General features: G+C 45.0%; 1 protein-coding gene across 2 annotated transcripts in view; it reads left to right on the forward strand.

Moving 5' to 3' along the window:
* Positions 1-19,131: 19,131 nt before the first annotated feature.
* Positions 19,132-25,690, forward strand: part of DOCK1 (dedicator of cytokinesis 1) — a 279,185-nt gene continuing 272,626 nt past the window's right edge. For both annotated transcript variants that reach the window (XM_058028591.1, XM_058028592.1), the window contains exon 1: positions 19,132-19,243. In XM_058028591.1, the coding sequence (XP_057884574.1) occupies positions 19,198-19,243 (46 nt within the window). In that variant the 5' untranslated portion in view covers positions 19,132-19,197. The remainder of the gene's footprint in view (positions 19,244-25,690) is intronic.

Genomic DNA, 25,690 nt, shown 5'->3' on the forward strand with positions numbered 1-25,690 from the left:
GGGATTTCAGCTCCATAAAGAGCAGGTGCAGGGTAGGAACCCTGTCAGCAATTAAGGAATAATGAATCTCCCAGAATAATGGATATTGATTAGGGACATTCCTTTCTGACAAAATGAGGAGAGTCAGCAAAAGGCAGAGATGTTCAAACTAATTATAGTAGGAGCTGAAACGAAGTCAAAGCAGTCACTTGGACTGAGCCTGGGACAAAAAGGAGCAGCACCCACGACATCCATGGGCACCAGAGGAGCTCCAGGGCACAGGGGAGCTCTGCTGAACCTGGATTTTGTCATGGTAAAGGTGGCTGGGTCAGGCTCACAGGCCCATCCCGCCTTCCCCACCAGACTGAACCTGACACAAAGTGGGGAACATTGTGCTCCTGTCCTTGAGGAATTGAGGTTTTTCTTAAAAAAAAAACCCCTAGAAATTCAGGCTGGGATGTGCAGGGCAGGTTTGCTGTGGAGATTTTGGAAGAATGAGCTGAATCCCAGAGAGTTAAAGGGGTCACTGCAATGGGAGACCCCTCAGGGCCAGGCAGAGGAGGAGAACTGACTGAGGGAAATGGAAATTCCTGATCCTGATCAGAGGGAATGTGAGGGCACAGTGACCTGCCCTGCCCAGGGGTGCTGGGGAATGAAGGAATCTTCAACCTGGGCAGGGAAAACGAAGGGGAATGCTGTGGTTGTGCTCTTTGGGAGCCTTGTGTCACCTTGGGCTCTTTCCCTTGCCCCAAATTATATTCAACAATCCAAGATCTAATCCTAAAATTACTATTCCTGAGTATAGGGTGGAATATTCCTTGCAATGTTTTCTTTTAGTGTTTTTATAACCAGATTTGCTGTGGGGTGGGCAGGCCCTGGCACAGGTGCCCAGAGCAGCTGTGGGTGCCCCTGGATCCCTGGCAGTGCCCAAGGCCAGGCTGGCACACCCTGGGACACTGGAAGGTGTTCCTGCCATGGCAGGGGTGGAATGGGATGAGCTTTAAGGTCCCTTCCAACCCAAACTATTCCATAATTCCATAATTCTATGAAAACCCGAAATAAAATATTCAGGAGATTGTTACTCATATTTTTCCTGTTCTAATCAGACTTATCAAACACATAAAATATCACTTTTTATTACAAAAAATATTTTCCACACTAGCAAATTGTCTTATTTTACACACACAAAGATATAAAGGCTGTAAGTTTGAAATGACATTAACCTTGTAGAAAAGAAAAATCATTATTACACTGTGCAGCCTTAGAAGAATTTTTACATTAATAATAATGATAATGATAATGATAATGATAATAATGATAATAATGATAATAATGATAATAATAATAATAATAATAATAATAATAATAATAATAATAATAATAATAATTATTATTATTATTATTATTATTATTATTATTGTTATTATTATCACTACATGCAGTGCTGAAATATTTTAATAATTTAAAAAATATTTTATTTCTCCATTTTAAATTTTTTCTGTGGTCCCAAGTAGAGCAATCAAAACACAGAGAAGCTTTTGAAAGGGAAAGCCCTGGAAGGGTGAACCTGGAGAGGAGGAATGTCTGTCCTGGCTGATTTCCATCAATAAACAACCACCAGCTCACTTCATTTGTCCCTTGTAATTCCTCCAAATTATCCTGAATTGGAGCCTCCAGGGGACAGAGATCTCCTCTCTCCTCCACGGCACAAGGCTCTGTTATTTTATTTTCAGTGAGATCTCACCAGAGAACCAATTGGAGCAATTTCAGCACAGAATCCCCCTGGGAAGGTGCCCATGACACTCCAGCTTCTCAGCTGATGATAAAAAGGTTTTTATTTTCAAATTGCAGCAGCTCCACAAGGCTTTGTCACAGGCTCTGAGATCAGAGATGTTGGTGCTTGCCATTAACCAGACCTTGAAATTCCTTCCCTGCCATAGGAAAGGAATGTTCAGGAAACTCCAATTTATTCCCAAAAGGTTCCCTTTGTACGTGGGCAGGAACAATCTCCCAGTTCAGAATTAATACTTCTGAAATCTTTGAAGTTCCAGCTAATTCTCCACAGATTCTCTCCGAGGCGATTTTTGGGATATTCTTGCTCATGGTGAGAGCCCCCATGGGACAAAGAGACATTATGAGAAATATTAAAGGCACAAAAAAAAAAAAAAAAAAGAGAAAATAATACTTTTAAGATGAAATAAGTCGAACAAGGAAAAGAATGAGGTGTTACCCTTGGATAGAATCAAGATGCTTTTTCAAACATTTAATCCCCTGTACCTCCAAGAAAAAGATATCAAGGCTAAAACAAAGAATTGTGATTTTGACCCAAAAAGGCAAAAAAAAAAAGAAATCCCCTATTTTGCTAGTAGGCACCTTGTGGCTTTTTGAGGTTAACAAGGACCCTGAAACAATTTAACTGCATTACAGTTCTGCATATTCATAAAGATATGCTGAGCAGATAACAGAGCAAATGATTTAATTGAAAAATCAGCCAGTGTGAATATTTTTTCCTGTGAATCATGGAAATGCGACAAGATCTGTTAATTAACATAATCTCATTTATTTGACATTATTCTTGTCACTTAATATAATCTTCCTACAAAGAGGGAAAAATGGAAATTGCCAAAAAAAAAAAAAAAAAAAAAAAAAAAAGAAAAGGCAAAGAGAAAAATATAAATGGGGAAAAGTAGAAAAGAGAGAACGCCCCTGGAAAATGGAAAAAGATGTAGGTTACATTCACCACTTACAGAGAAAAAGAAATGGAATGAGTTAGGAAAAAAGCAAAGGGAAGGCAGAGATAAAGAAAAGAGAAAATGGGGAGTAAAAAACCCCAGAACATTGAGACAGTGCAAGAGAGGAACTTGAGCCTTCCCCTGCTCTGGCAGGAAATTCCTATGGCTCTGCTCTAGGCTTGACTTTGGTGATTGGAAAGGATGGGGATGGAAATTTGGGCTGTGGAAGAACCCAATCAATATAACTTATCATTTAGAATTTACATTTTATATTTTATAATTTAAAATTTATCACTTATCATTTACCTTCAGGAAATTGTTCCTTTTGCCACCATTTTCTTCCTTCACTTCCAGGGAACAAGGGTCAGGACAAGAGGAAATGGCCCCAAGTTGCACCAGGAGAAGTTCAGGTCGGATATTTGGAAAAACTTCACCCAAGGCTTGTCCACCTGAACTTGTGGTGCTGCATAAATAACAAAAAAAAGGAAATAATGCAATTTATCTAATGCTCAAGGCTGCAAACTCATTTAGTCCTCAATTACTTCTGTTACTATGACCACAGATATTTAAATGGGAGATAAATTCTTATAAAGCCAGTTGTTAATAGACACTATTAACTACCATTTCTATTCGTAATTGTAGATATTATTAAGTGTGGGAACTGATAAAAAAAGAGAAGCCTAATTGGAAAATGGAGATTAATTTCACTACAAAGGATGTGTTGATAGGACATGTTTGGCTTCTCCAAAGAACTGGACTTGAGGGCCAAGTTGTTTGGGAGGAATGTTTTCCTCACAGGGCAGAAAGGAAATCCCCTGGAATTCTGGAGCAATAACAGATCTGGAAATCCCATTTTTAGTGCCATTGAAAGGAGAGAGGGATGAGTTTCAAATTGTATGGGAAAACAAGTCTAAATAACTAAAGCTGAATAAAAAAACGAAAAAAAAAATTGAAATGAAATCTCTGCACGACAGCAGGGCAAACAGACTCCTCTGAAAGCACTCCACAAAGCTGAATTCTCTGATTTATTTCACAAATACTTGTTAGTACAACTGATCAGGATATGTAATTTTTCATGGCTGTTTATTACAATAAAATGTTCTTTTAAAATCCACATAAGCAACGTGCAACAAACAAACTGTGAGAGCTTTATGGCTGCTCCCTGCAAAGCCCCATTTATCACCAAGACTGAAGAGAAATGGCTTGAAAAGTGATATCAGAAAGAACAGGCAGGGAAAAAAATAACAGAGAGGAAAAAAAACCAGTTCAGGAAATGCTTACAGTATTTGTTCTGTCATTGACAAAATCCTCATCAAAGCAAACAGTAACCCACAGGATAAACTGCAGAGCTTTTTATTTTGCAGTATTTTCACTCCATTGAAAGAGATGCTTGTAAATGTATGTTTTATTTTTACCAGATTAAACCCTAATTTCAATAAGGACTGCTTGGGAAGTGCTTTCATAGTCCCAGTGTTAAGGCTTTTTGCTTTCTTTATTTTATGACTATGACTCCACCATTCAGGTTTTGTATTCTCCCTGTGAGACCACCACACATGAAACAGGATTAAAGAGTGAATTTTGCAATTCTGTTGAAACAGAGCCTTCTCCACCTGGACACTGATGCAAGAGAACATCTCAGGCCTGATTTCATCACCCAAAGGGATGAGAGGGAGCTTTTATAGACATGTAAAACCTTATTTTTAGCAAATTAGCCAAGTGTCCACTTTTCAGGCTCATTACTCTAAACTGTGACAATGCAGTGCTCAGTGCTGGTGGCTGCTTGATCTAGAAATAAAAATGAGGAATACAGGAACATTAAAGCTCCTGGGTATGGAGTAGTGAGGCAGGGAAACCATTTAAATCCCAGGAAACATCACCTGTGTGAGCCAGTTCAGGCCTCTCTCTGCAGTTTCCCAGCCCAGGGAGCCTCAGCTGTGGGCAGTGGAGCTGGTTTACACTCCTGGGAATCAGCTCCACAATCCCAAAACCTTTCCATCAGCCTGGAGTGAAATATATTCATGGGAATGATTGAAATATTCTGGTTAGATGCTCTCTTTTCAGAAAGCATTCTCAGCTGGATGGCTTCATTCTACCAGTTTAATACAAGAAAATACCAGGTTAGAGGGAACCTCAAGGATCATCTGCTCCAAACTTCCTCAGCAAAAGCCTTGGAAAGATTTTCCCACGAGGAAAAAAAATGTGGTTTTTTATTTAATAAAAAAAAATTTCTGCTGATTTCTGAAGTTTGATCAGTGGAGTCAAGTTTGCTTGAAGGCCTCCAGTGTCCCTGCCTGCCCTACAGAAAAGGAGAATGGCAGAATGGATGTGCAGGGAGGACAAAAAATGTAGCGAAAAACCAACCTAGGATGTGCCAGTGGTTGTAAACCACTTGTAAATAAACCAGGGATGAAGTGGGTAAGAATCCTGTCCACAGATTGGCACAGCTGCCCAGGTTTTATTTGGCACAAAAAGAGAGGTTTTCTCACTCTACCTACATGACCTATTTGTACATGTTTAAAAATGAGCTTTATTATCCTCCCTTCCCTGATTGCTGAGGGAATCTGGGTGAAAACACAGACTAAATATTCACCATGGGAGCTGTTTTAGATGGGTGAGGACACCATGGCCAAACTGTCCTGACAGAAATGGAGAGAACAGTTCAGGCCCTTCCTCTCCTGTCAGAGGTGCTCCCACAAAGGCTGAAAAATCCCCCTGAAGGAATTCCCTCACAAATCCCCTGAAGGAATTCCCTGATAAATCCCCTGAAAGAATTCCCTGACAAACCCCCCTGAAGGAATTCCCTGACAAACCCCCCCTGAAGGAATTCCCTGATAAATCCCCTGAAAGAATTCCCTGACAAACCCCCCTGAAGGAATTCCCTCACAAATCCCCTGAAGGAATTCCCTGACAAATCCCCCTGAAGGAATTCCCTGATAAATCCCCTGAAAGAATTCCCTGACAAACCCCCCTGAAAGAACACCCTGATAAATTCCCCTGTAGGAATTCCCTGACAAATCCCCCTGAAGGACCAAATTTAGCCTTTGAGGCAGAATGTAGGGTTTAGAATCCACACCCCATACTGGCTGCAGCATTTATTTTCCCCCATTTTAAGTGCTGGAGCTCTTGGATAAACATTCGCAGCTTTCTGTGCTGTGATGCCTGAGCAATAAGAAAGAGCTCCTGCTTCAATTCCATCTATTTATATATTCCAGAGAGCTGATTTGAGGTTTTTTACATCCCACCTTGCTCATCTAAACACGCTGCATTTGTAGAGCCAAACCCAGCACCTCTGCACCTGTGGAAAGCAAAGCAGGATAAAGGGAAAGCAGGGACACAACCCCAAATTGCAGCAATTTGCCCTCCCTTTTCAGGGCCGTGACTAAACACAGAAGGTGAATTTGGGAAATGGGCCAATTATTCATCTCACCCCAGCCTGGTGCTTCCTTGATGTGTGATCCAAGCTCGTGTTTTACTCGGATTTGTGCCTCACAGGGAACTGCTCAGCTCACACAGGGATTTCCATTTATTTGTTCTTTCAGCAAGGAAATTTCCTTCTCCTCATGATTAGGGCCATGGGTCAGTGGTGGCCTCGGCAGGGCTGCGTTAATGGTTGGACTCCATGACCTCAGAGGTCTTTTCCAACCTAAATGATTCTGTAATTTCCACATCCCCTCACCAGGGATATCCCTGGTCAGAAAACCCCGTGATCTGTGGGTTACTGCTGCCCTGCCACAAATGGGAAATGGAATGGTTTAATTTGTGTTTTCACAGGTGAGCTGGGGGGAACTGTGACGGTGCTCACAGGGGTCTCAGGCTGAGGGAAGAGACGAGGATCTGACTCCATGTTTCAGAAGGCTGATTTATTATTTTATGTATATATTACATTAAAACTACACTACAAGAATAGAAGAAAGGATTTCATCACAAGGCTAGCTAAGAATAGAATAGGAAAGAATGATAAAAAAAGCTTCTGTCTCAGACAGAGAGTGTGAGGCAGCTGGCTGTGATTGGCCATTAATCAGAAACAACCCCATGAGACCAATCCCAGATGCACCTGTTGCATCCCACAGCAGCAGATAACCATTGTTTGCATTTTGTTCCTGAGGCCTCCCAGCTTCTCAGGAGGAAAAATCCTAAGGAAAGGGTTTTTCATAAAACATGTCTACGACAGGAACAGCCCCCAGAGGTGACAGCCTTGCACAGGAGGTGATGCTGGCTGCTGAGATCTGCCTGCAGATGTTTCTCTGAGAGGCAGAGAAATAGTTCTGACTCAGGAAAGCGGCAGTGCATTTGTGATCAGAGGCACCCTGTGCATTTCTGCTCCCCACCACACCTTCAGCTCGACAGGAACAAAGGAAAGAACATCTCTCCAACTCCCTGAATCCTCAGCTCTGCCAGGTACACAACCCCACAAGCAAGGTAAATTATTATCACCACACACCTCCTTCCCTGGGGTGTGGTAAAATCCCAGTAATGTCCTGTCTGGGCCCAGCACTGCACTCCCTGGTTGATCATCACTCCTCAGTACATTCTTTAGCCAATTACCAGGGCTCATAATTGCATTTCTGCATAATCCACTTGGATTCATTTGTCAAACACAATTTTGAGACACGCCGTGCCAAATGCTTTGGTAAATTCTCGATGCTTTCACGCACTGCCTCGCCTTCTCCCACTAATTTAGGATTTAATTAAAAAAGGACTCATCTTTGCTTGACACGATTTGTTCTTTACATACCCACGTAAGTGATACTATTTCTAAAATTAAATACAACTCTGAACCTTACAGAACCTCCTCTGTTTTCTCTGAGGATTCACGATATCCCAGTCAACAGGATTTGCCTGGAGAGGAAGAAAACTTCAGATCCTGAAAGGCTCACGATGTTCTGTCTATTTTTGGGCTGTCCTGTTGAATTTCTATCACACAGCTCACATTTGAAGCCAAAGAGCAAAATGGTTATTATTACAGAGTGTTTATAGAGTTTAGATTTTTACTCTCTAATCCCCAAATATACAAAGATCCACAAAGAGTGAGATCAGACTTCTTTTTTTCTTAATCATGAGGGAATATCTGGTTTATTAAGTATGACAAGCCTGTGGCTTGTCTGAAAGTATCTGAAAATGGGATAATTATCAAGGTGAATTGGATCCACATGGTTATGTCTGTATAACATTTAATATTCCAGCACCAATCTTTAACACCTTTTTGCCATTTAAACATTAGCAAACAATTTGTCACCAAAAGAGATTTTTTTATGCAGAGTTCCACCAGCTTCTGTCAAAATAACTTGAAAACCTACAGAATGAAAAAAATTCATGTTATTTGTTAGAAGAGGAGAATGAATAGCATGTAGCAATGGAAGGCCTAGTAAATAATTTCCTGCACACCAGTTCATATTTACTCATAATTATAATTCACAGGAGTGCATTCCTGCAATCAAGAGACAGGGGTGCACAGCATGAAAAAACATTTAGCACCGAGCAGACTGCATGAATAATTGCCTGTCAGAGCGGCTTATTAAAGGGAAACTACAATTTTACAAGACAATTCTTGTATCTGCTTGTCTAATCTAAAGACAGAGGGGCTGTATAAATGCAGAGAGTTCAAGGAAGAAATATTTCTTGCTCCGCAGTCGAGCTAAAAGTTGAGTTTTTAAAGCACTGAAAGAACAATCAAAGTGTGACAGCTTTGAGATGCACAAGCTCAGACCTCTCTAAATTGGAAAGTGAATCCTTTGTGTTTAAGGTGGCAGCAGAGGCAGGGAGATGGAGGGGATGGAAGTGTGGCCATGGAAACCACACTCCCTCCTGTAGGCAGAGGTGATGTCATCCACGGAGTGTCCTTGGAAATGTCCCAGCAGATGGACCCAGAGCAATCCAAGGGATTGCTGCCCTCCCAGCAAGCACCAGCAGGGAATACTGGGGTGACTGGAGCCTTGCAAAGGGACATTTTCCCTCTGAGTGCTGGGGCAGGTTTGGGAGCCTCCATGGAGCACTTTGTGTCCCTGTCCCCCTGTGTGCAGGGCAGGGACAGCTCCCAACATCCCCCAAAGCTGTGGGAGGATTCCAAATCCTGCCAGGAATCCTTCTGCTTTATTCACCCAATGAACGAGTTTCACTTCTCCTCCTCCGACTGATGCAGAAGTTCTCAGACAACAGACCGGATTTACACAGAATTAAATTTAAAACAGGATAATGCTGCCGGGGAAGATTCAAAAATTAACTTAATTTTGAATCTTAATTTTGAACTTAATTTTGAATCTTAATTTTGAACCCCAACAACCCAAACCAAGGAAAGGTGTCCTACATGAACTCAAGGCCTTTGGTGAAAATCCAGCTTCATGCAGCTACTTCAGCTTTTTAGAACCATCCTGGCATTCTTTTCTTAAAGGCTTTGAGGTGATTGAGGTGCACACCTGGCAAGTGGAAGAAAATAATACTTCATTAATAAAGAGCATTGAGACACAAAGGCAAACGTGACATTATGAGCCTCAGGAGGAGCACCTGCAGCCCTGTGGAAAGCATTTTGTCAGGCTTGCTTGAATGCCTGTGATTGAGAGCTCCAAAACCTGAAACCTGTTCACTGAAGAGCTGGGCCAGAGCTAAATCCCCCAAAATCCACGTGAGCCTTTCCATTGATTTCAGGGAGCTTGGACCAAGGCCAGGGGCGACAGGACAAAGGCAGCAGCTTTAAAAATGCTGCACAAAAATATCTTGCCCTTTGTTCCAACCACTGCTGAGACTTTAAAGCCACGTCCTGGTCCCTGCCTGGGTGCTGAGGCTGTCCTGGCTTTGATAATGGTCATAATTTGGATTTTCCACTGTGAAATACACCCAGGCAATTTATGTTAATAACTCATAGTAAAAATCATCACATGGAAGCATCCTGCAGTCACTGAAAGAAAGCTTTGCTCCTTTCCAAGTAATACACTTGATAATGTTTCACTTGCAAAAAAAAACATCAAACCCTAATAACTTTTTTAATAACAATCTGAGGGAACTTTCAGCTGAGGGCTCTCTGGGAGAAGACTCAGACTCCAAAAATAGGGGTCTTGGGTTAGAAAAATTATTACCAGAGTTGAACATTATAAAACTGACATAGTTTCCAGAAAAGGTTGTAAACAAATTTATTAGGACCGTTTCTTCCGAGAAATACATTAAAAACAATCAAAGTTTAAAAAAAATAGTTGGCCACTGAGAAATGTGTCTAGACAAAGCTTCCATTATATGATTTAACAATCCCTGGCAAACGCTGCTTAAAGATAAAATTGGATTCCCGTCCAGAATATTAATACTTTTATTGCAGAAATATGTGTATTTTAGAGATAAAAGTACATTTTCACAGACAGATAGATGATGAACATTGAAAATGGCCTGGAACACAGTTTGTTTTATCAGTGTTTCTCTCTCTGTCAACCAAGTAAATCAATGTTTTTCAGGTGGAGGCTTCTGATGAGGAGGAAGATTTTCTCATTTTCAGACAAGGGATTCTGTATTTCCATTTCAACCACTGTCAACACACATTGGTGAGTAGTTCCTGTGGCTGACACAAACAACTTTTGATTACAGAATCAGGAACAGCACTCACAACTTTCCATTTCCAAACAACTCCACATAAATAGTTTGTAAGCTGAAGTTTGGGCAGAGCCAGAGCAAGCTCAGGAATACAGATATCAGCTTTACTGTGTTTGACTCAGTGCAGGAGCCTGCTACAAATAAAAATGTGACACTTTTCCAACATGACAGGAGAGAATTTTGAGATGTTTTCCTAAGCCAGACAAAAGGAAGGCACTGAGCATTAGATCAGCTGCTGTCTTTTTGCCAAGGAGGAACGAGGCGCTGTTTCACTGGCAGCAACTCCAAACAGCTCCGTGCTCCACGTGGAGAGCTGAGCCTCGTGCAGAGCACAGCAAATACTGTCTGCACTTTCCAGGAACCCTGCATCTGAAAGCTCATCCAGTTCCCTCTCCTACCATGGGCAGGGACACCTTCTGTTGGAGCCCTGGCTGCTGAGAATTTCAGACTTTCTGTGCTGCCAGGCACCGACCCCAAGGAGAACACTGCATTGACCTGAGGCTGTGGAGAAGCTTCAAAAATTGATTGATAACTGGGATTGTGAGTGTGGAGGTTGAATAGAAGTGTGTAATGTCACAGGGTGGAAACTCAGAGTTTAAGGGCTTAGAATACAGTAATATATATAAAGCAAGATGGAGGTTTTAGGGCAGTGGCTGGTTCCTTCTCCTTCTCCTTCTCCTTCTCCTTCTCCTTCTCCTTCTCCTTCTCCTTCTCCTTCTCCTTCTCCTTCTCCTTCTCCTTCCCCTTCTTCTCCATGGGTTTGGGTGTTATTTTGTAACTGGATAACAAAGTCCACATTGTGGGCATGGGTTATTGGTTAGGTTAAAAGTAAAAATAATTTAGATGTGATTTCTTAATTGGACAGTTGATCCTTCAAAGGCCTTGTAGAGAGAGAGAGATGGGGCTCCATTTTTAGTTTGTTAGAGTGAAGTGCTGCAGAACTCAGGGTTTGTGAGACTGTAACATGGATAAGAACTCACAAACATCTGAGTCCCAACAAGAAATAGCCTCTCACACATTTAATCCTGACCTTGGCAGGAAAAAAGAAGCAAAGAATCCACTGTCCCAGGCTGCTCCAAGCCCCAGTGTCCAGCCTGGCCTCGGATATTTCCAGGGATCCAGGGGCAGCCACAGCTGCTCTGGGCACCCTGTGCCAGGGCTGCCCACCCTCACAGGGAGGGATTTACAGAAGATCAAATGAGTGGCTGAGTTTCTGACTTGCTCTTTGTCCCCAGGGGAAGACCAAACCTCATTTTGGAGAAGCCAGTTTGAGCTGCTTCAGTCATTTGTGAGCTACAAGGTTGAACAGAATTATTTGGGATTTTCCAGACGGATCTGGACCCACCATGGCAGCCCAGGTGGAAGGTGTGGAGTTGCCACCCCATCATCTCCCTGAGGGTGCCTGAACTGAAGTCTCCATCGAAGGGCAGAGGAGAGCAAAGGTTTTGTCCTAAGGCACAGTGATAAAGTCTTCTTTTAAAAGACTCTTTAGGAAACCAATCCTGCTGCTAGGAAAGCCTACCAGAGTGTGCAGTGAGAAATTCATTTAGAAACCCAGTTTTGGAGAGCAGCCAGGGAGAGATAATGGTACCACTCGCCCCCAGACCCTGCCAGTGCTGCACAATTCCTGAGCAGGGTTTGCCCTGGATCAATCCCTTGTCAAAAGCCGTATCAGCTTCCAGCACTACACACAGCCTCCTGGGCACCCTCCCATCCCTTCCTAAATTGGTCTTCCAAGGGCTCAGATAGATAAAATGTGGGTAGAGAGTTGATGGGATGGTTTTTTTTTTTTTCATTCAGAAATTAACATTTTATACAAGGAAGCCATTTCTGTGAATCCTGCCCAGTTCTCTGTTCCCACAATCTCATTTTCCTCGTTGCTTCAAACACTCCATATTCCAGCAAACCAGTTTTTCAAACCTCCTAACAGGTGCTAGTACATCATGTTCCCCCTCTCTGTCATTTCTCATTGTCATCTCGTATCGTTCATCAAAGCATGAGAGGGAACATTGTCTGCAGGCCCAGGAAATCATCTAATCTGACCCTGCCCCAGCCAACGTGCCACTTTTGGCCTCAGGAAAATCCCATCAGCAGCAGGTGACAGAAGTGGCCTGGCATTGTGAGTTTCTCAATTTCTGAATGCCCGTCACACTTTAAAAAGCTGGCCTTAGCTCAGCTGCCTCCCCCGTGAAAATGGAGATGCTGAAACCTCCCTGGATCACAAGAGAGAGTTAATATTTGTTCAGTGCTTTCAAAATGTTAAGTGCAACATGAGTGCTGGGCCTTATTACCAGGAATAATGGATGTTTGCAGCTCCAGCCTGCACTCTTCTGTGTCATCATTATTTGGTTTCTAATAAGTAACAGCTTTACCAGAACACAGTCACAGAAAACATCTTTGGAAAATGCTCTTTATTTTCACTGTGAGCTTGAACACAGGTTTAAGATCTCTTGGAGTTGACATAGTTAAACTTTACAGCCTCTCTGGGAATGATTCATCCCTGACTTGTTACATCCAGCTTTTTGCCTTTGTCAGTTATATTTGAATTTGTCTGGGAGTTTTGTAAATTGAGTTCATAATCTCATTTTGAGTGTAGATATCAAATATATGAAAAATGAACCAGTAAACACCAACAGAAAAACCTCACAACCACAGAAACCCTTGTACTGCTGGTTACTCACAGGTGTTGCAAAGAGGAGCAGGTTGCCACAACAGTGAGCTCTGACTTGGATTTTAGATTAATTTGTACAAACCTTTCCCTGAACTGCTTTGGGCTTGACTGGAAAATTAGCAAAGCTATTCCTGACTCTGTTGCTATTTACAAGAATTAAAGCCCAGTTTGTGAAAGGAACTGCTAAAAATTAACTTTTTGTGTTCTTTTGGAGTTAACAACATAACACTCATGTGAGTGAGGTTATCTTCTTCTTGTTACTAAGTACTTTAGCTGGGAATAAAAAAGTTTATTTAGATTTGGTGAAATTTCTGGCCGCAGAGAGTTGGAGAAAGCTGCAGTTGCCAAGAGGATTTCAGCTGCCTCAGTCCTGCAGGAATGAACATCCCTGGAAGGGTGAGGGGTAAAATAACCCTGCAGGGAAAGAGCTCATGAGCCAATGCCCAGGACATCACATAAAATGTCCTGATGGTGATGCCTGAGATGGTTTTGACAAAAGATCTGCTCTTTATGTAAATGGTGTTTATTCAGAGCACACAGTGATAGCACTGACCCACCATAAATCTCCCTGAAGAATGCAAAACCTCACACCCTGGCATGGTCAGAAATCAGATTTCCCACTTTTGCAGACATGAAGCTGCTTCCATTTGCTGAGGCATTGTAAAGCACTTCTTATTAGAGACTACAGGATGAAATACCAGGGTATAAACAAAGCTGAATCCAGAACAATCCCATCTTTCCAAAACCACATCACTTTGGGAACCCCTGTGCATTTGTAAAGAGCACCTGGGAGATGTTCCCACATTCACATCTAAACATCCAACCCCTCTGAAGATTCCTTGTCTTCTATCACTTGGAGCAGCACAGTGTGAAGGAACATAAATTAGGAAATAATCCCTTTCATTATGTACAGCCAAGCTCCATGTTTTAGGCTAAAACATAAACAGTTTAATAAAATAATATTACTTAATAAATTAGTATCTTCAGCTCCTTTCTGGACTTCTCTCTGAAAGACATAATTAATCACCCTCTAAATCCCTAATAGCCCCATAATCTCTGACTATAAAAATTCAAATGCTGGGAGGCAGAAACTGCTGATGGAGGGAGAGATGCTCTCTTTAACCCTTCCCAAAGACCCTAAAGCAGTGCAATGACATCCCAGGAGCTAAAAAAATTCAAATGTTGCCCTTGAACCCTTCTGCTGGCAAGTGCAGCCCTGCATGCAGCACGTTGGGCATCCCAAATGTCATCCTGCTGGAAGGAAAGCTGAAGGCACACTCAGAGATAATCAAAATGCTTCTGTGAAAGTGAGAGGAAGAGGAAAGATTACTGAGCAAAAACCACAGAACTTCCCTCCAGCTTTGTCCAGGTTTGTGAATGCCACACCTTGGCTGACAGAAGGAGCAGGGATGTCAAAGGAAATGCAGATTTGGCTTCTTAATTCTCCCTGAAATTCACTTCCACCTGCAAGAGACCCCCAAGCTAATCAGACATTTTACAGCTCTATGCTAAGCCAAGGCTGAAGTCATTTTTGTAACACAAACTCATAAATTTAATTTTATTTCCGCTCTGATTCATTGCAATAGATTTTAAACCAGAGCATTTATTAAAAGCCTCTTCCCACCAGGTGTAAAATCCTCTTATTTTGTGCACACCCAAACATGGAACATGCAGCCAGTCCCAGACACAGAGGTCATTGCCCCCTCATGGAAATGACAGCAAAAAGAAATGATCAGCAGCTGGAGTGGAAGCCACAACATTTCCAACAGAATATCTTTAATGCAAAGAGAAAAGCCAAAAATTATTACATTATTTTTTTATAAGTCCACCCATCTCCTCCTGGGAGGAAAATTTCCAAGAAGAATTTGCACTGTGGGTGTACAACAACTACTTCTGTGTTTTGTCTGAAAACGCTGAATTTACCTACAAGGCCTGTCAATGCAAAGAAATGACTACAAAAATCTGTGATATTTAACTGAGATGGAACAAACATTCCCCTGGTGTAGTCATCTGCAATAACCATGAAACAAATCTTGATCATATCTGTACATTGATGGAATATCTCTGCTTTTATTGCAAATCTGTCTCAAGCAGGGCAGCAGCTCTGTTTCCATTCATCCTTTTAGAAAAGATGCTGTGACAAGAATTTCAAACACCATTCATGGCCAAATGCTGCATTTGGGTTTCTTGGAACTGAGGAATGAAAAGGAATGTTCCTTTGCTCCAAGAGAAGTGTCTCCAATTCTGTGTGATGCATTAAAAAAATCAGATGAGAACCCCAAGAGCTGACATAAGGATGTGATAAAACTTTCAGGTTTTATGGAAAGAAGCATTTTCCTGTTTCCTCTTAATACATGAAAAACCCACATGCACAGTGCAAAGAAATATATTATGTCTAAGCATGTAAAATATGTCAGCTTGAACATTTTACAGTTTAATGAAAAATGCTTCTTTCAGGACAGTTTATATTATGTTTGCTGGAGAAAAAATAAAAATCTTTTATTTTCTCCATATCACAGTCCAAAAATTACCATTTTTTCCTAGCTGTAAAACCCCAGCATTCGGATATTTATGCATTGTGAATTAGAAGCATTTTTTACTGGCTATCAAAATTTTAATAGCATTAGCTCTACTTGTAACAGGTTTTCATTAAAATGAGAATGTGGAAAGCAGTAAAGTGAATATAGACCCTCATCAGTAGCAGTGAGGCTTTATGGTGGTCACAGGATCAGCTGGGTTATATTTGTTCCAGACCATGATCAGACAACAGGGCAAACCTCTTTTGCACTGACATCAACATAAATTGTGCTATTGAATGGATTTAATACGTAGAAGTTATAAGTAATTCTTTAACTTTCATTTTATTGAACCTGCTGCTTCCTGCCTTAGGCTTGTACTTGATCTTTGGTGTCCATATAATTCCCATTTAGTGCAGATATAGAGGTAAGCTGGGACTAAGCAGTGCCAGATTTTGGGGGAATTTAATTTAACTCTTGGGTAGCACCTGAGGGAAGCTTGGCAGCAGCACATTTCTCATGAAGGGAAACACGAGTGCTCCCCTGGCCTCCCTCAGAACAGAAGCAAACACATCTCAGCTTTGAACCCTGAGGCCCAGAAAGGACAGACTGCAGCAATAACTCATTTATTAACTAACTACAGGTTTAAATTAACATCAGCATCCTGCTTTGTGTCCCCTCTCACACCCTGGACCTGCAAAGCCACCACGGTTCCACAGAAGTCATTCCTGGCTATCAGTGATGTAAATGAAAAGTCCATCAGCTTCCAGATTTACAGATTGTTCCAGCAATAGCCTCAAAAATCCCTAAAGCACCCGAGGCCTGAGCAGCTCTGGCAGTTTTGCTGCATACATTTAGGAGCACCACAAAAATAACTCACCAGCTGTATAAAAGGGTGTAATATTCATAGCTGGAAATAAATATTATTGCTTTTCACTTTCCCTGTTGTGGGAAAGCAAAGGTGACTACAGGCACAGAGGGAACACATCCAGTATTTCAGTCAATTCACTTTGATTTCCCTCATGGAAATAAAGGTGTGAAATCAAAGAGCTCCCTTGTAAGTTGTCTTTGGGAAGGCTCTAAATCATTGATCCATTAGTGCAGGATAATGAGGACAAGCCTTGGCTTTGCAAACCTTTTGATGTCCTCACTCCTGGGCAGAGGGAACAAAGGCACAGCAGCTGCCTCGGCACAGCCCCCGGGATTCTGCAGATACAACAAACCTGGATGAGTCTGAACACGCTGGTGATGTCCTGGGAACCCAATCCCAAGGGTGGGAACAGGACATGGAGAGGGGAGCAGACTCATTCAGGGGTCTGAGTGCTTGATCTCAAAACCTGACAGCAAAATGCTCATGCAGAAACTGGTCCTTTGCCATCCACACAACACAAGAAAATAAGGAGAAAAAGATTCAACCCTGGATCTATCTTAATCCTTAAATTTGTGCCAAAGGGCTTCCCCTTTGGCAGAGGACTAATCCTACCAAATGACAGCCAGTCAGTCATTTCACTTCTCTTTATTCCTTTTAAGTGTTAGCCCTCTGCTGTTTCTTGACTTTTACAGACTTTATTTTCTGTTTCCTAAAGGCTTTAAATTATTATTTTTTTAAAGCACAGTCCTGGATGTCTCCAAGACTACAGGGACTGGGAACAGGAAATTCACTTCCATTGCTCATTCTTTTGTAATCATTTATTCCACACTTAAGTAGCCAGGAGATGCTAGATTTGGACAAGATTTTGGACTTGGGTTTAGAAACCAGAAAGTTTATAATCTTTAAGCCCTGTTCAACCTGGCCTTGGACACTGCCAGGGATTCAGGGGCAGCATCTCTGGGTTCCCTGTGCCAGGGCCTGACAGCTAAAAATTCATTCCCAATCTCCTATCCAGCCCTGCCCTCTGGCACTGGGAGCCATTCCCTGTGTGCTGTCCCTCCATCCCTGTCCCCAGTCCCTCTACAGCTCTCCTGGAGCCCCTTCAGGTCCTGCCAGGGGCTCTGAGCTCTCCCTGGAGTTGCTCCTGTCCAGGTGAGCACCCCCAGCTCTCCAGCCTGGCTCCAGAGGGGCTCCAGCCCTTGGGTGTATCCATGCCCTGCTGGACTCCCTCCAGCAGCTCCAAATCCTTTTGATGTTGGATCCCAGGGCTGGAGGCAGCTCAGCAGGCGGGGCCTCACCTGAGCAGGGCAGAAGGACAGAATTCCCCTTTTCCATACTGTCTATGCTCATTCAGCTCCTGCACAGCAACCTCCAAACGTGCATCCTGCTCCAGCCACCAAACGTTGGCAAAAACCCCCGTGTTTTAAAGGCACGCAGCTGGGGAGCACGCAGCCAGAGACTTGGGGCAGAACACAACCAGGCACACCTGGGACACAGCCGGGAATAGGCGGGGAGGTACCCGGGACTTAACCGGGCACACCTGGGACACAGCTGGGAATAGGCGGGGAGGTACCCGGGATATAACCGGGCACACCTGGGACACAGCTGGGAATAGGCGGGGAGGTACCCGGGATATAACCGGGCACACCTGGGACACAGCTGGGAATAGGCGGGGAGGTACTCGGGATATAACCGGGCACACCTGGGACACAACCAAGGATAGGCGGGGAGGTACCCGGGATATAACCGGGCACACCTGGGACACAACCAGGGATAGGCGGGGAGGTACCCGGGACTTAACCGGGCACACCTGGGACACAGCCGGGAATAGGCGGGGAGGTACTCAGGATATAACCGGACACACCTGGGACACAACCAGGGATAGGTGGGGAGGTACTCGGGACTTAACCGGGCGCAGCTGGGACTTAACCGGTGAGAAAAACGCCAATCACTTGTTTTTAAAATTTTAAAAGTTTAATAGTAATAAAATTGTTATAAAATATTAATGCAATTAGAGTAATAATAATCTGGACAATTTGAATTAGGACAGTATGAGACAATAGAGGCAAAGAGTTATGAATATCCGGGTACGTTTTTCTGGGCAGCATGAGCCCGAAAAAGGACCCACGTTGACAGAGGATTAACCCTTAAAAACAATAACCTGTTGCATATTCATACACGATGCATAAATTCCATTAAAATACAGGATTCTGTCTGGTCATCGTCAACTTTCTAACACAACACATATAATATTCATTTTAATATTTGCAAAAATCCAATCATAAAATACGCATTTTTCACAACCGGGAATAAGCAGGGAGGTAGCCGGGACTTAACCGGGTGCACCTGGGACACAGCCGGGAATAGGCAGGGAGGCACCTGGAACATAACCGGCAATAGGTGGGGAGGTACCCGGGACATAACCGGGTGCACCTGGGACTTAACCGGGCGCACTTGGGACACAGTCGGGGATAGGCGAAGAGTCACCTGGGGCTTAACCGGGCGCACCTGGGACACAACCGGGGAGAGGCGGGGAGTCACCTAGAACACAACCGGGCGCACCTGGGACTTAACCAGGTACACCTGCGACTTAACTGGGCGCACCTGGGACACAACCGGGAACAGGCGGAGCGGCACCACGAGTAAAACCGGGGCCAGGAGGGCGCTCCCTTTGTGTGGAGCCGCTCGGCCGCAGCCGGCCCGGCGCGGAGGGGACGCTGAGGGGCGGCGGGCCGGGCCGGGCTGGCTCCGCCCGCACCACATGACTCTGCCGTCGGGAGAAACTTTTCCCGTCCCGCGGTCGGAAAATGGCGGCGTAGGGAGCGGGGCTCTAGCATCCCGGCGGCTCCCGGCGCCATGACCCGCTGGGTGCCCACCAAAAGGGAGGAGAAGTACGGCGTAGGTGAGGACGCGCCCGCCCCGCTCCCGCCTGTTGCGCTCAGGGGCACCCTCCGGCCGCGGCCTTCCCGTCCCTGCCCGGCTCCCGCTCCGCTCCGGCCGGGATGGAGCGCGGTGTTCCCCCGAGTCCCCTCCGGTTCCTGCCTCCCCCGCCCGGCTCCTCCCGGCTCCCGGGAAGTTGAGGAGCTCTCTGGGAGCGCCGTGCCCCGCTGGGAGAAGTTGCGTTTCTCCCTCCGCTCCGCTGCGGTCCCGTCGCTCCCCGAGCGCTTGCGGAGCGGAGAAGCTCCGAGTTGTGTTCAGGTCGGGCTCTTTCTCCCCGCGCTCCCAGGCTGGCTTTGGGAGCCCAGCCGTGCCCCGAGTGCTGTCCCTCGGGATTCTGCCGGAGTGTGATGCTCATACAGATCAGGGCTCTCTGGGATCCATTTCCTATCGCGCTCCTTCCGTCCGTCAGTCTCGAACAGAGGGGGATTGTTCCCAGCTGGTGGCTCGCACATCCCCGCTGGGACTAAACCGCCCAAACCCCACTGAGGTTTGGGCCAGGAGGGCCCGGAATTAATTTAAAGATGTTGCTTTTGCAGCAAAAGTTTTTGTTTTGGGGTTCGGCACAGAAAACTTTATTGGTGTGAATGAGCGTTTGTCTGGAGGAAGGAAATAATAAATCTGACTATTCAAATTGGAAACGTGAAGTTCAATGCCTCCCACAGTCCTTAGGCTGGATTGATTGTGAGGAACAACTTTTCATAGAAACACACAGCTGAACTTCATAAACAAAGGCAGCAGGAAGAAGGGAGTTTCTGGGGCTGAGTAAAACCTGAGTGAATTGAAGGAATTAATTTTAAATTCTGTGTGCGTCTCTTTAAAAACCATAGCTTGGCTTTTAAAAAATGTTAAAAAATCTCAGTTCCAGCGTGTGGGACCTGTGGGTAATTCCAGCACTGAGGATGCAGGACAAGCACAGGGCAGCAGAAATCCAATGATGGCAGTCCCTGGTGAAGTTTCCAAATTATCTGCCTGGTGGTGTGGGATGGGTATTTCGGAATGACTGAATTGTCACGTAGTACAAGCTGATGTTACAGCCCAGTGGCACTCGAAAGCAAGTTCCTCTTCTGCAGGAACTCCGTGTCTGTGCTGTGGTGGGGGTGACTGCCCCGCTGCTTTCCAGGAATGTCTTGAAATTGAATTGAAATTGAACTGAAATTGATTTGAAAGTGACATGAGAGTAAAAGTGAAATTTACTTGCTTGTTTACCATAATATTCTTTAAGTGTACTTGTATCTCCAGTGTGGGGAATTGCATGTGTGGGAACAAAACTGGATTTAAATGTAATTTAAGAATAAAAAACCTCTCCCCTTTTGAGGAAGCCCGAGGGGATGTGCTTAGTTGGTATTTTGTGTGTCCACTGCTTTGCAGAGAAGTTTGTAATGCTTTTATAATAATTTATGTTTCTCTGATAGACTGTTTTCTTTTTCCTGCTAGAAGGCTGAGATCCTCACCAAACTGGAGGATTTCTCTCTGCATGACAGGGATGTGAGGGGTGAAAGTGGATGAAGTGTGGCAAGGACATAAATCAGATTTAGAGCTAATTGAGCATTGGGTTCACTGACCTGTGCCATTCTGTTAGAGGCTGCTTTGGGAGGATTAGCTTCTTTTGGGTGTCCTCCTAAAGAAAAGAAATGTTGTCTGGTTCTATGTGTTTTATGGACCTTTATGTTGTTAGGAAAGGGCTTTGTGAGTCTTCTGATGGTTTATTTTTTGCTGCTTGTGAGAGCTGGAGATTGTGGAGAATTGATGCAACAGTTGTGTAGTCCCAAACAGAACTGGAGATGCTGCTGTTAACCTGAAAATTCAGACTTTGGAATATTTTTCTTCCTGTTTGCCATGGCCGGTCGTGGGGCTGATGTTGACTCAGTGTTGTCTGCCAGGGAGAAAATCCCTAACAGGAATGCTAATGGGACTTAGTGAAACATAGTGCACAATGCTTTGGGTGTCTCATCAACCCATGCAAATGTCTCCAAAAGGATGGGGCCATCATTCCAGTGGTGCTCTGTGGCAGGGTGAGGAGCAGTGGCCATGGACTAAGCCAGGAGAAGTTCCACCTCACCATGAGGAAGAACTTTCCATGAAGGTTGGCAAGTCCCACCTCACCATGAGGAAGAACCTTCCATGAAGGTTGGCAGAGCTGCCCAGGGAGGGCATGGAGGCATCCCAGCCCACCTGGCTGTCGTCCTGTGTCACCTGCTCCAGGTGACAGCTGGGATGGACTGGGTCATCTCCAGAGGTGCCTTCCAACCCCAGATATTCTGGGATTTCTGTGTGCAGGCTTTCCCAAGCAGAAGTATCAGGCAGGTGTGTTGTGGCTATGTTTGTGTCACAGCAGTGGGAACTCAGAAATGTGTCTGTATATAGAGTTGTGTACATATAAAATACACACGCGTGCCTATGTAACACATTTATATCCCTTCTCCCCTCCTGTGTATATCCCTGTGCAGGGTTTTGTTAACCTCTCAAGACCTGCAGCTGTGCTGGCTGTGGTGCAGCTTGGCACAGTGATGCCCAGAGGCCTGTAGTGACAGCGGGTAGGGCCCAGGTGTGCTGAGGAGCTCTCCCGGTGGCACAGTGGGATTTGGGGATTTTGGGGGTACGCTCCTGGGTGCCCTGCATGCCTGCACAGTGGATTTGCTGCCCTGGGCCTGTGTGCAGAGGCATTATCTCAGCAGGCAGTTCGGAGAGTGACTCAGCTCCGCTTCCTGAGAGCGCTCAGGGCTCGGCTGCAGGAGGAATGGGTGTGGAGCTAATGGGATCACACGGATGTTAGGGGAACATGTGGGGAGCCAGGCGGAACAGGGACAGGATCAGCTTCCTTGGAGAGGCTTTTCCCTGCTGCCAGGGCTGCAGAGCCTTGTCCTTCACCTCAATCCTGCCTTTCATCCCTCACCCGTGGGGAGGAGTGTGGCTGTGTGGAGGGGATCGTGTGGCTGTGTGGCTTCCTCCACATCAGAGGCTCCCTGAGAGCTGTTTGTGTCCCCTCAGTGTCACAAAGTGGCCGTGGAGTGTGGCTGCTCAGCCTCCCGTTCCCTGCTTTTAGTGTGATGGGACATTGGTAATTTTGGAGGTTTTCCTTCTGCTGGGGAAAAGGGATGTAAGGAGCTGATTTGAGAGGTCTTGGAACCTCTGAGACAGTGCACAGTGGCTGTGGTAGCTTCCAAATGCTGAATTCTGCTCTTCTTTGCCCCTTTCCTTTGGGCTGAGAACTGCACTGAGAGCTAGAACTGGTGCTGCTGTTAAAAAATGTGGTATTTAAAATGCCATTGTGTTTAAAGGTTTGTGTTCATATGGAGCAATCAGACCACTACTATGGCAGTTTAATCCTTTATTTTTAATGAATAAATGGTAAAACTGAAGATTAGTGCCACGTGCCTTTGGATGGTCAGATGTTAAAGGAGAACTTCCCAGTTACTGAGCTTGAGTCCTCATCCCTGGAGTGTCCAAGGAAGGACTGGATGTGGCACTCAGTGCTCTGGGCTGGTGACAAAGTAGGGATGGGAATTGGACTTCGACTTGATGGCCTTGGAGGTTTTTTCTAAATTCAGTGAGTTCCAGTATTTTTTGTTTGTTCCTGGTGAGTTTTTGTTGTGTGTCACGACTTGGCAAAAAATAACAGGCTTAATTTTAGATGGGGACATTGGCCACACTTCATGGTCAGGGTGTTTTATTCTTATCCCAGTCTCTCTGAGATTGGCATAGCTTTTCCAAAGGGGTTTATGGAAATACCTTCACAGCAGGTACACAGAAATATATGCATTTTATTATTAGAGGAGGGCTTTAAGGAGCTGGTGGACTAAGAAGTGTTACAATGATCATGATTTAAAATTTTTGCAGCTGAGTTTTGCTCTTGTATTGTCTCTTTGAAGGGGGGAATAGGAATTTGTTAAAAGGAGAGCTGGTGAAAGCACAGGAAATCCTTCAGTCAAACACTGCTGCTTCTCCTCTGCTGCTTCAGAGGGGACTGTGGTGCTTTAGGACAGATTTAAAGCTTTTATGGAACCCTGGAGTCGCAGTCCAGGCTGTGGGAGCTGTGGTGGCACTGGGGACTCTTGTTCAAGCTGATGATCGTGTGCACATTTGTGCCTTAGAGCAGGGAAGGAAACATTTGAAGGAAATTGAAAAAGATGGGTGTTAGGAATGCATCTTGGTGATTTTAGTGCTGCTGTGCTGTGAGGTTTGGCACTGCCTGGCAGGACAGGTGACAGCAGGGCTGTGCTGTGACACATCCCAGCCCGTGGGGCAGATGTGCAAGTGTAAAATGTCCATGGGAGATTTGCTGCTGCATTGATCAGAGGGTTGGAGTGAGCGCATGCAGGTTCAGCTTCGTAGAGCCAGCACATCCATGGACACCCAGAGCAGGGTGTTTTTGTATCCCATGGACACCCAGAGCAGGGTTTTTTATTTGTTCCATCCCCTTCACACCCAGATCAGGGTGTTATCTGTTATATCCCATGGACACCCAGATCAGGGTGTTATCTGTTATATCCCATGGACACCCAGATCAGGGTGTTATTTGTGACACCCCCTGCACACCCAGATCAGGGTGTTATTTGTGACACCCCTTGCAAACCCAGATCAGGGTTTTTTGTTTGTTCCATCCCCTGCACACCCAGATCAGGGTATTTTGTTTGTTCCATCCCCTAAACACCCAGATCAGGGTGTTATTTGTGACACCCCCTGCACACCCAGATCAGTGTTTTTTGTTTGTTCCATCCCATGGACACCCAGATCAGGGTTTTTTATTTGTTCCATCCCATGGACACCCAGATCAGGGTTTTTTATTTGTTCCATCCCATGGACACCCAGATCAGGGTTTTTTATTTGTTCCATCCCCTGCACACCCAGATCAGGGTGTTATTTGTTCCATCCCATGGACACCCAGATCAGGGTGTTATTTGTTCCATCCCATGGACACCCAGATCAGGGTTTTTTATTTGTTCCATCCCATGGACACCCAGATCAGGGTGTTATTTGTGACACCCCCTGCACACCCAGATCAGAGTTTTTTGTTTGTTTTATCCTATGCACACCCAGATCAGGGTGTTATTTGTTTTATCCTATGCACACCCAGATCAGGGTGTTATTTGTTCCATCCCATGGACACCCAGATCAGGGTGTTATTTGTGACACCCCCTGCAAACCCAGATCAGAGTTTTTTGTTTGTTCCATCCCCTGCACACCCAGATCAGGGTGTTATTTGTTCCATCCCCTGCACACCCAGATCAGGGTGTTATTTGTTCCATCCCCTGCACACCCAGGTTAGGGTGTTGTTTGTTCCATCCCTCTGCTGGGAGGAAGTGCTGAGGCAATTGGGATGGTTCAGCCTGGAGAAAAGAAGCTTTGGGGTGACCTCAGAGTGGACTTAGAGTGCCTGAAGGAACTGAAAGATGGAGAGAGACTCTGCAAGGGGTGGAGGGACAGGGCAAGGGGAGGTGGCTTTAAAGTGACAGAGAATGGGTTTATATGGGAATATTGGGAAGGAATTGTTCTCTGTGAGGATGAAGAGGGTTTGGGATGGAATTCCCAGAGAAGCTGTGGCTGCCCCTGGATCCCTGCAGGTGTCCACTGGGGCTGGGAGCACCCTGGGACAGTGGAAGGTGTCCCTGCCATGGCAGGGGTGGCACTGGATGCTATTTATGATGCCCTCCAACCCAAAGCATTCCATGGCTCTATTTTCCAGCACCCTTGCATTCCCTGCTTGCTGAGGGTTGCATTTCTGTGCTGCCCCGTGCTGGCAGCTCCTGGAGCCGAGGGCGGGGGCTGGAGAAGCACCACACCTTTCCTGCAGGAGGGACCCGAGCTGGCCTGCAGTGCTCAGCTCCTCCCAGCAGCCACCATTGTTCTCTGCCAATAAACAGCAGATTGGAGAGGGATAACCTTACCAGATAAGTGGAAGGGAGTGTGGGCTCCTGTTTGTTTTCATCCAACATTACAATCTGGTGTTGTTCTGAGAAATGATTCCTGATGGGATTTTCCAGGAATTATTTTTTCTCATAGGGCACAAACTGACTTCAGCAGGGGCTGCCTATGACCACAATACAGAGCTTTTATTTAACTTTGCAAAGGAAGTTTTCACTTGGCTTAGGGAGGTTTCAGCTGCTGATTTGACTCTTTGTTCTAGAAGATAAAAGAGGAGATAGAGAAGTGACTTTTACTCTTTACCTGGTATGCAGGTATGGCAGTGACAGTAGCCAGGGGGCTGATTGAAGGTGTTTGATTTGGCATTTCCATCCCTGGCAGTGCCCAAGGCCAGGCTGGATGGGGTTGGAGCACTCTGGGACAGTGGAAGGTGTCCCTGCCACGGCAGAGGGTGCAATGGGATGAGCTTTAGGGTCCTTTCAACCCAAACCATTGTGGGATTGTCTGACTTCAGGTAGCACCTTGGTGGGTTTTGTAATTATCCCTT

The sequence above is a fragment of the Melospiza georgiana genome, chromosome 8, assembly GCF_028018845.1.
Source record: "Melospiza georgiana isolate bMelGeo1 chromosome 8, bMelGeo1.pri, whole genome shotgun sequence".
NCBI classification, from domain to species: Eukaryota; Metazoa; Chordata; class Aves; order Passeriformes; family Passerellidae; genus Melospiza; species Melospiza georgiana.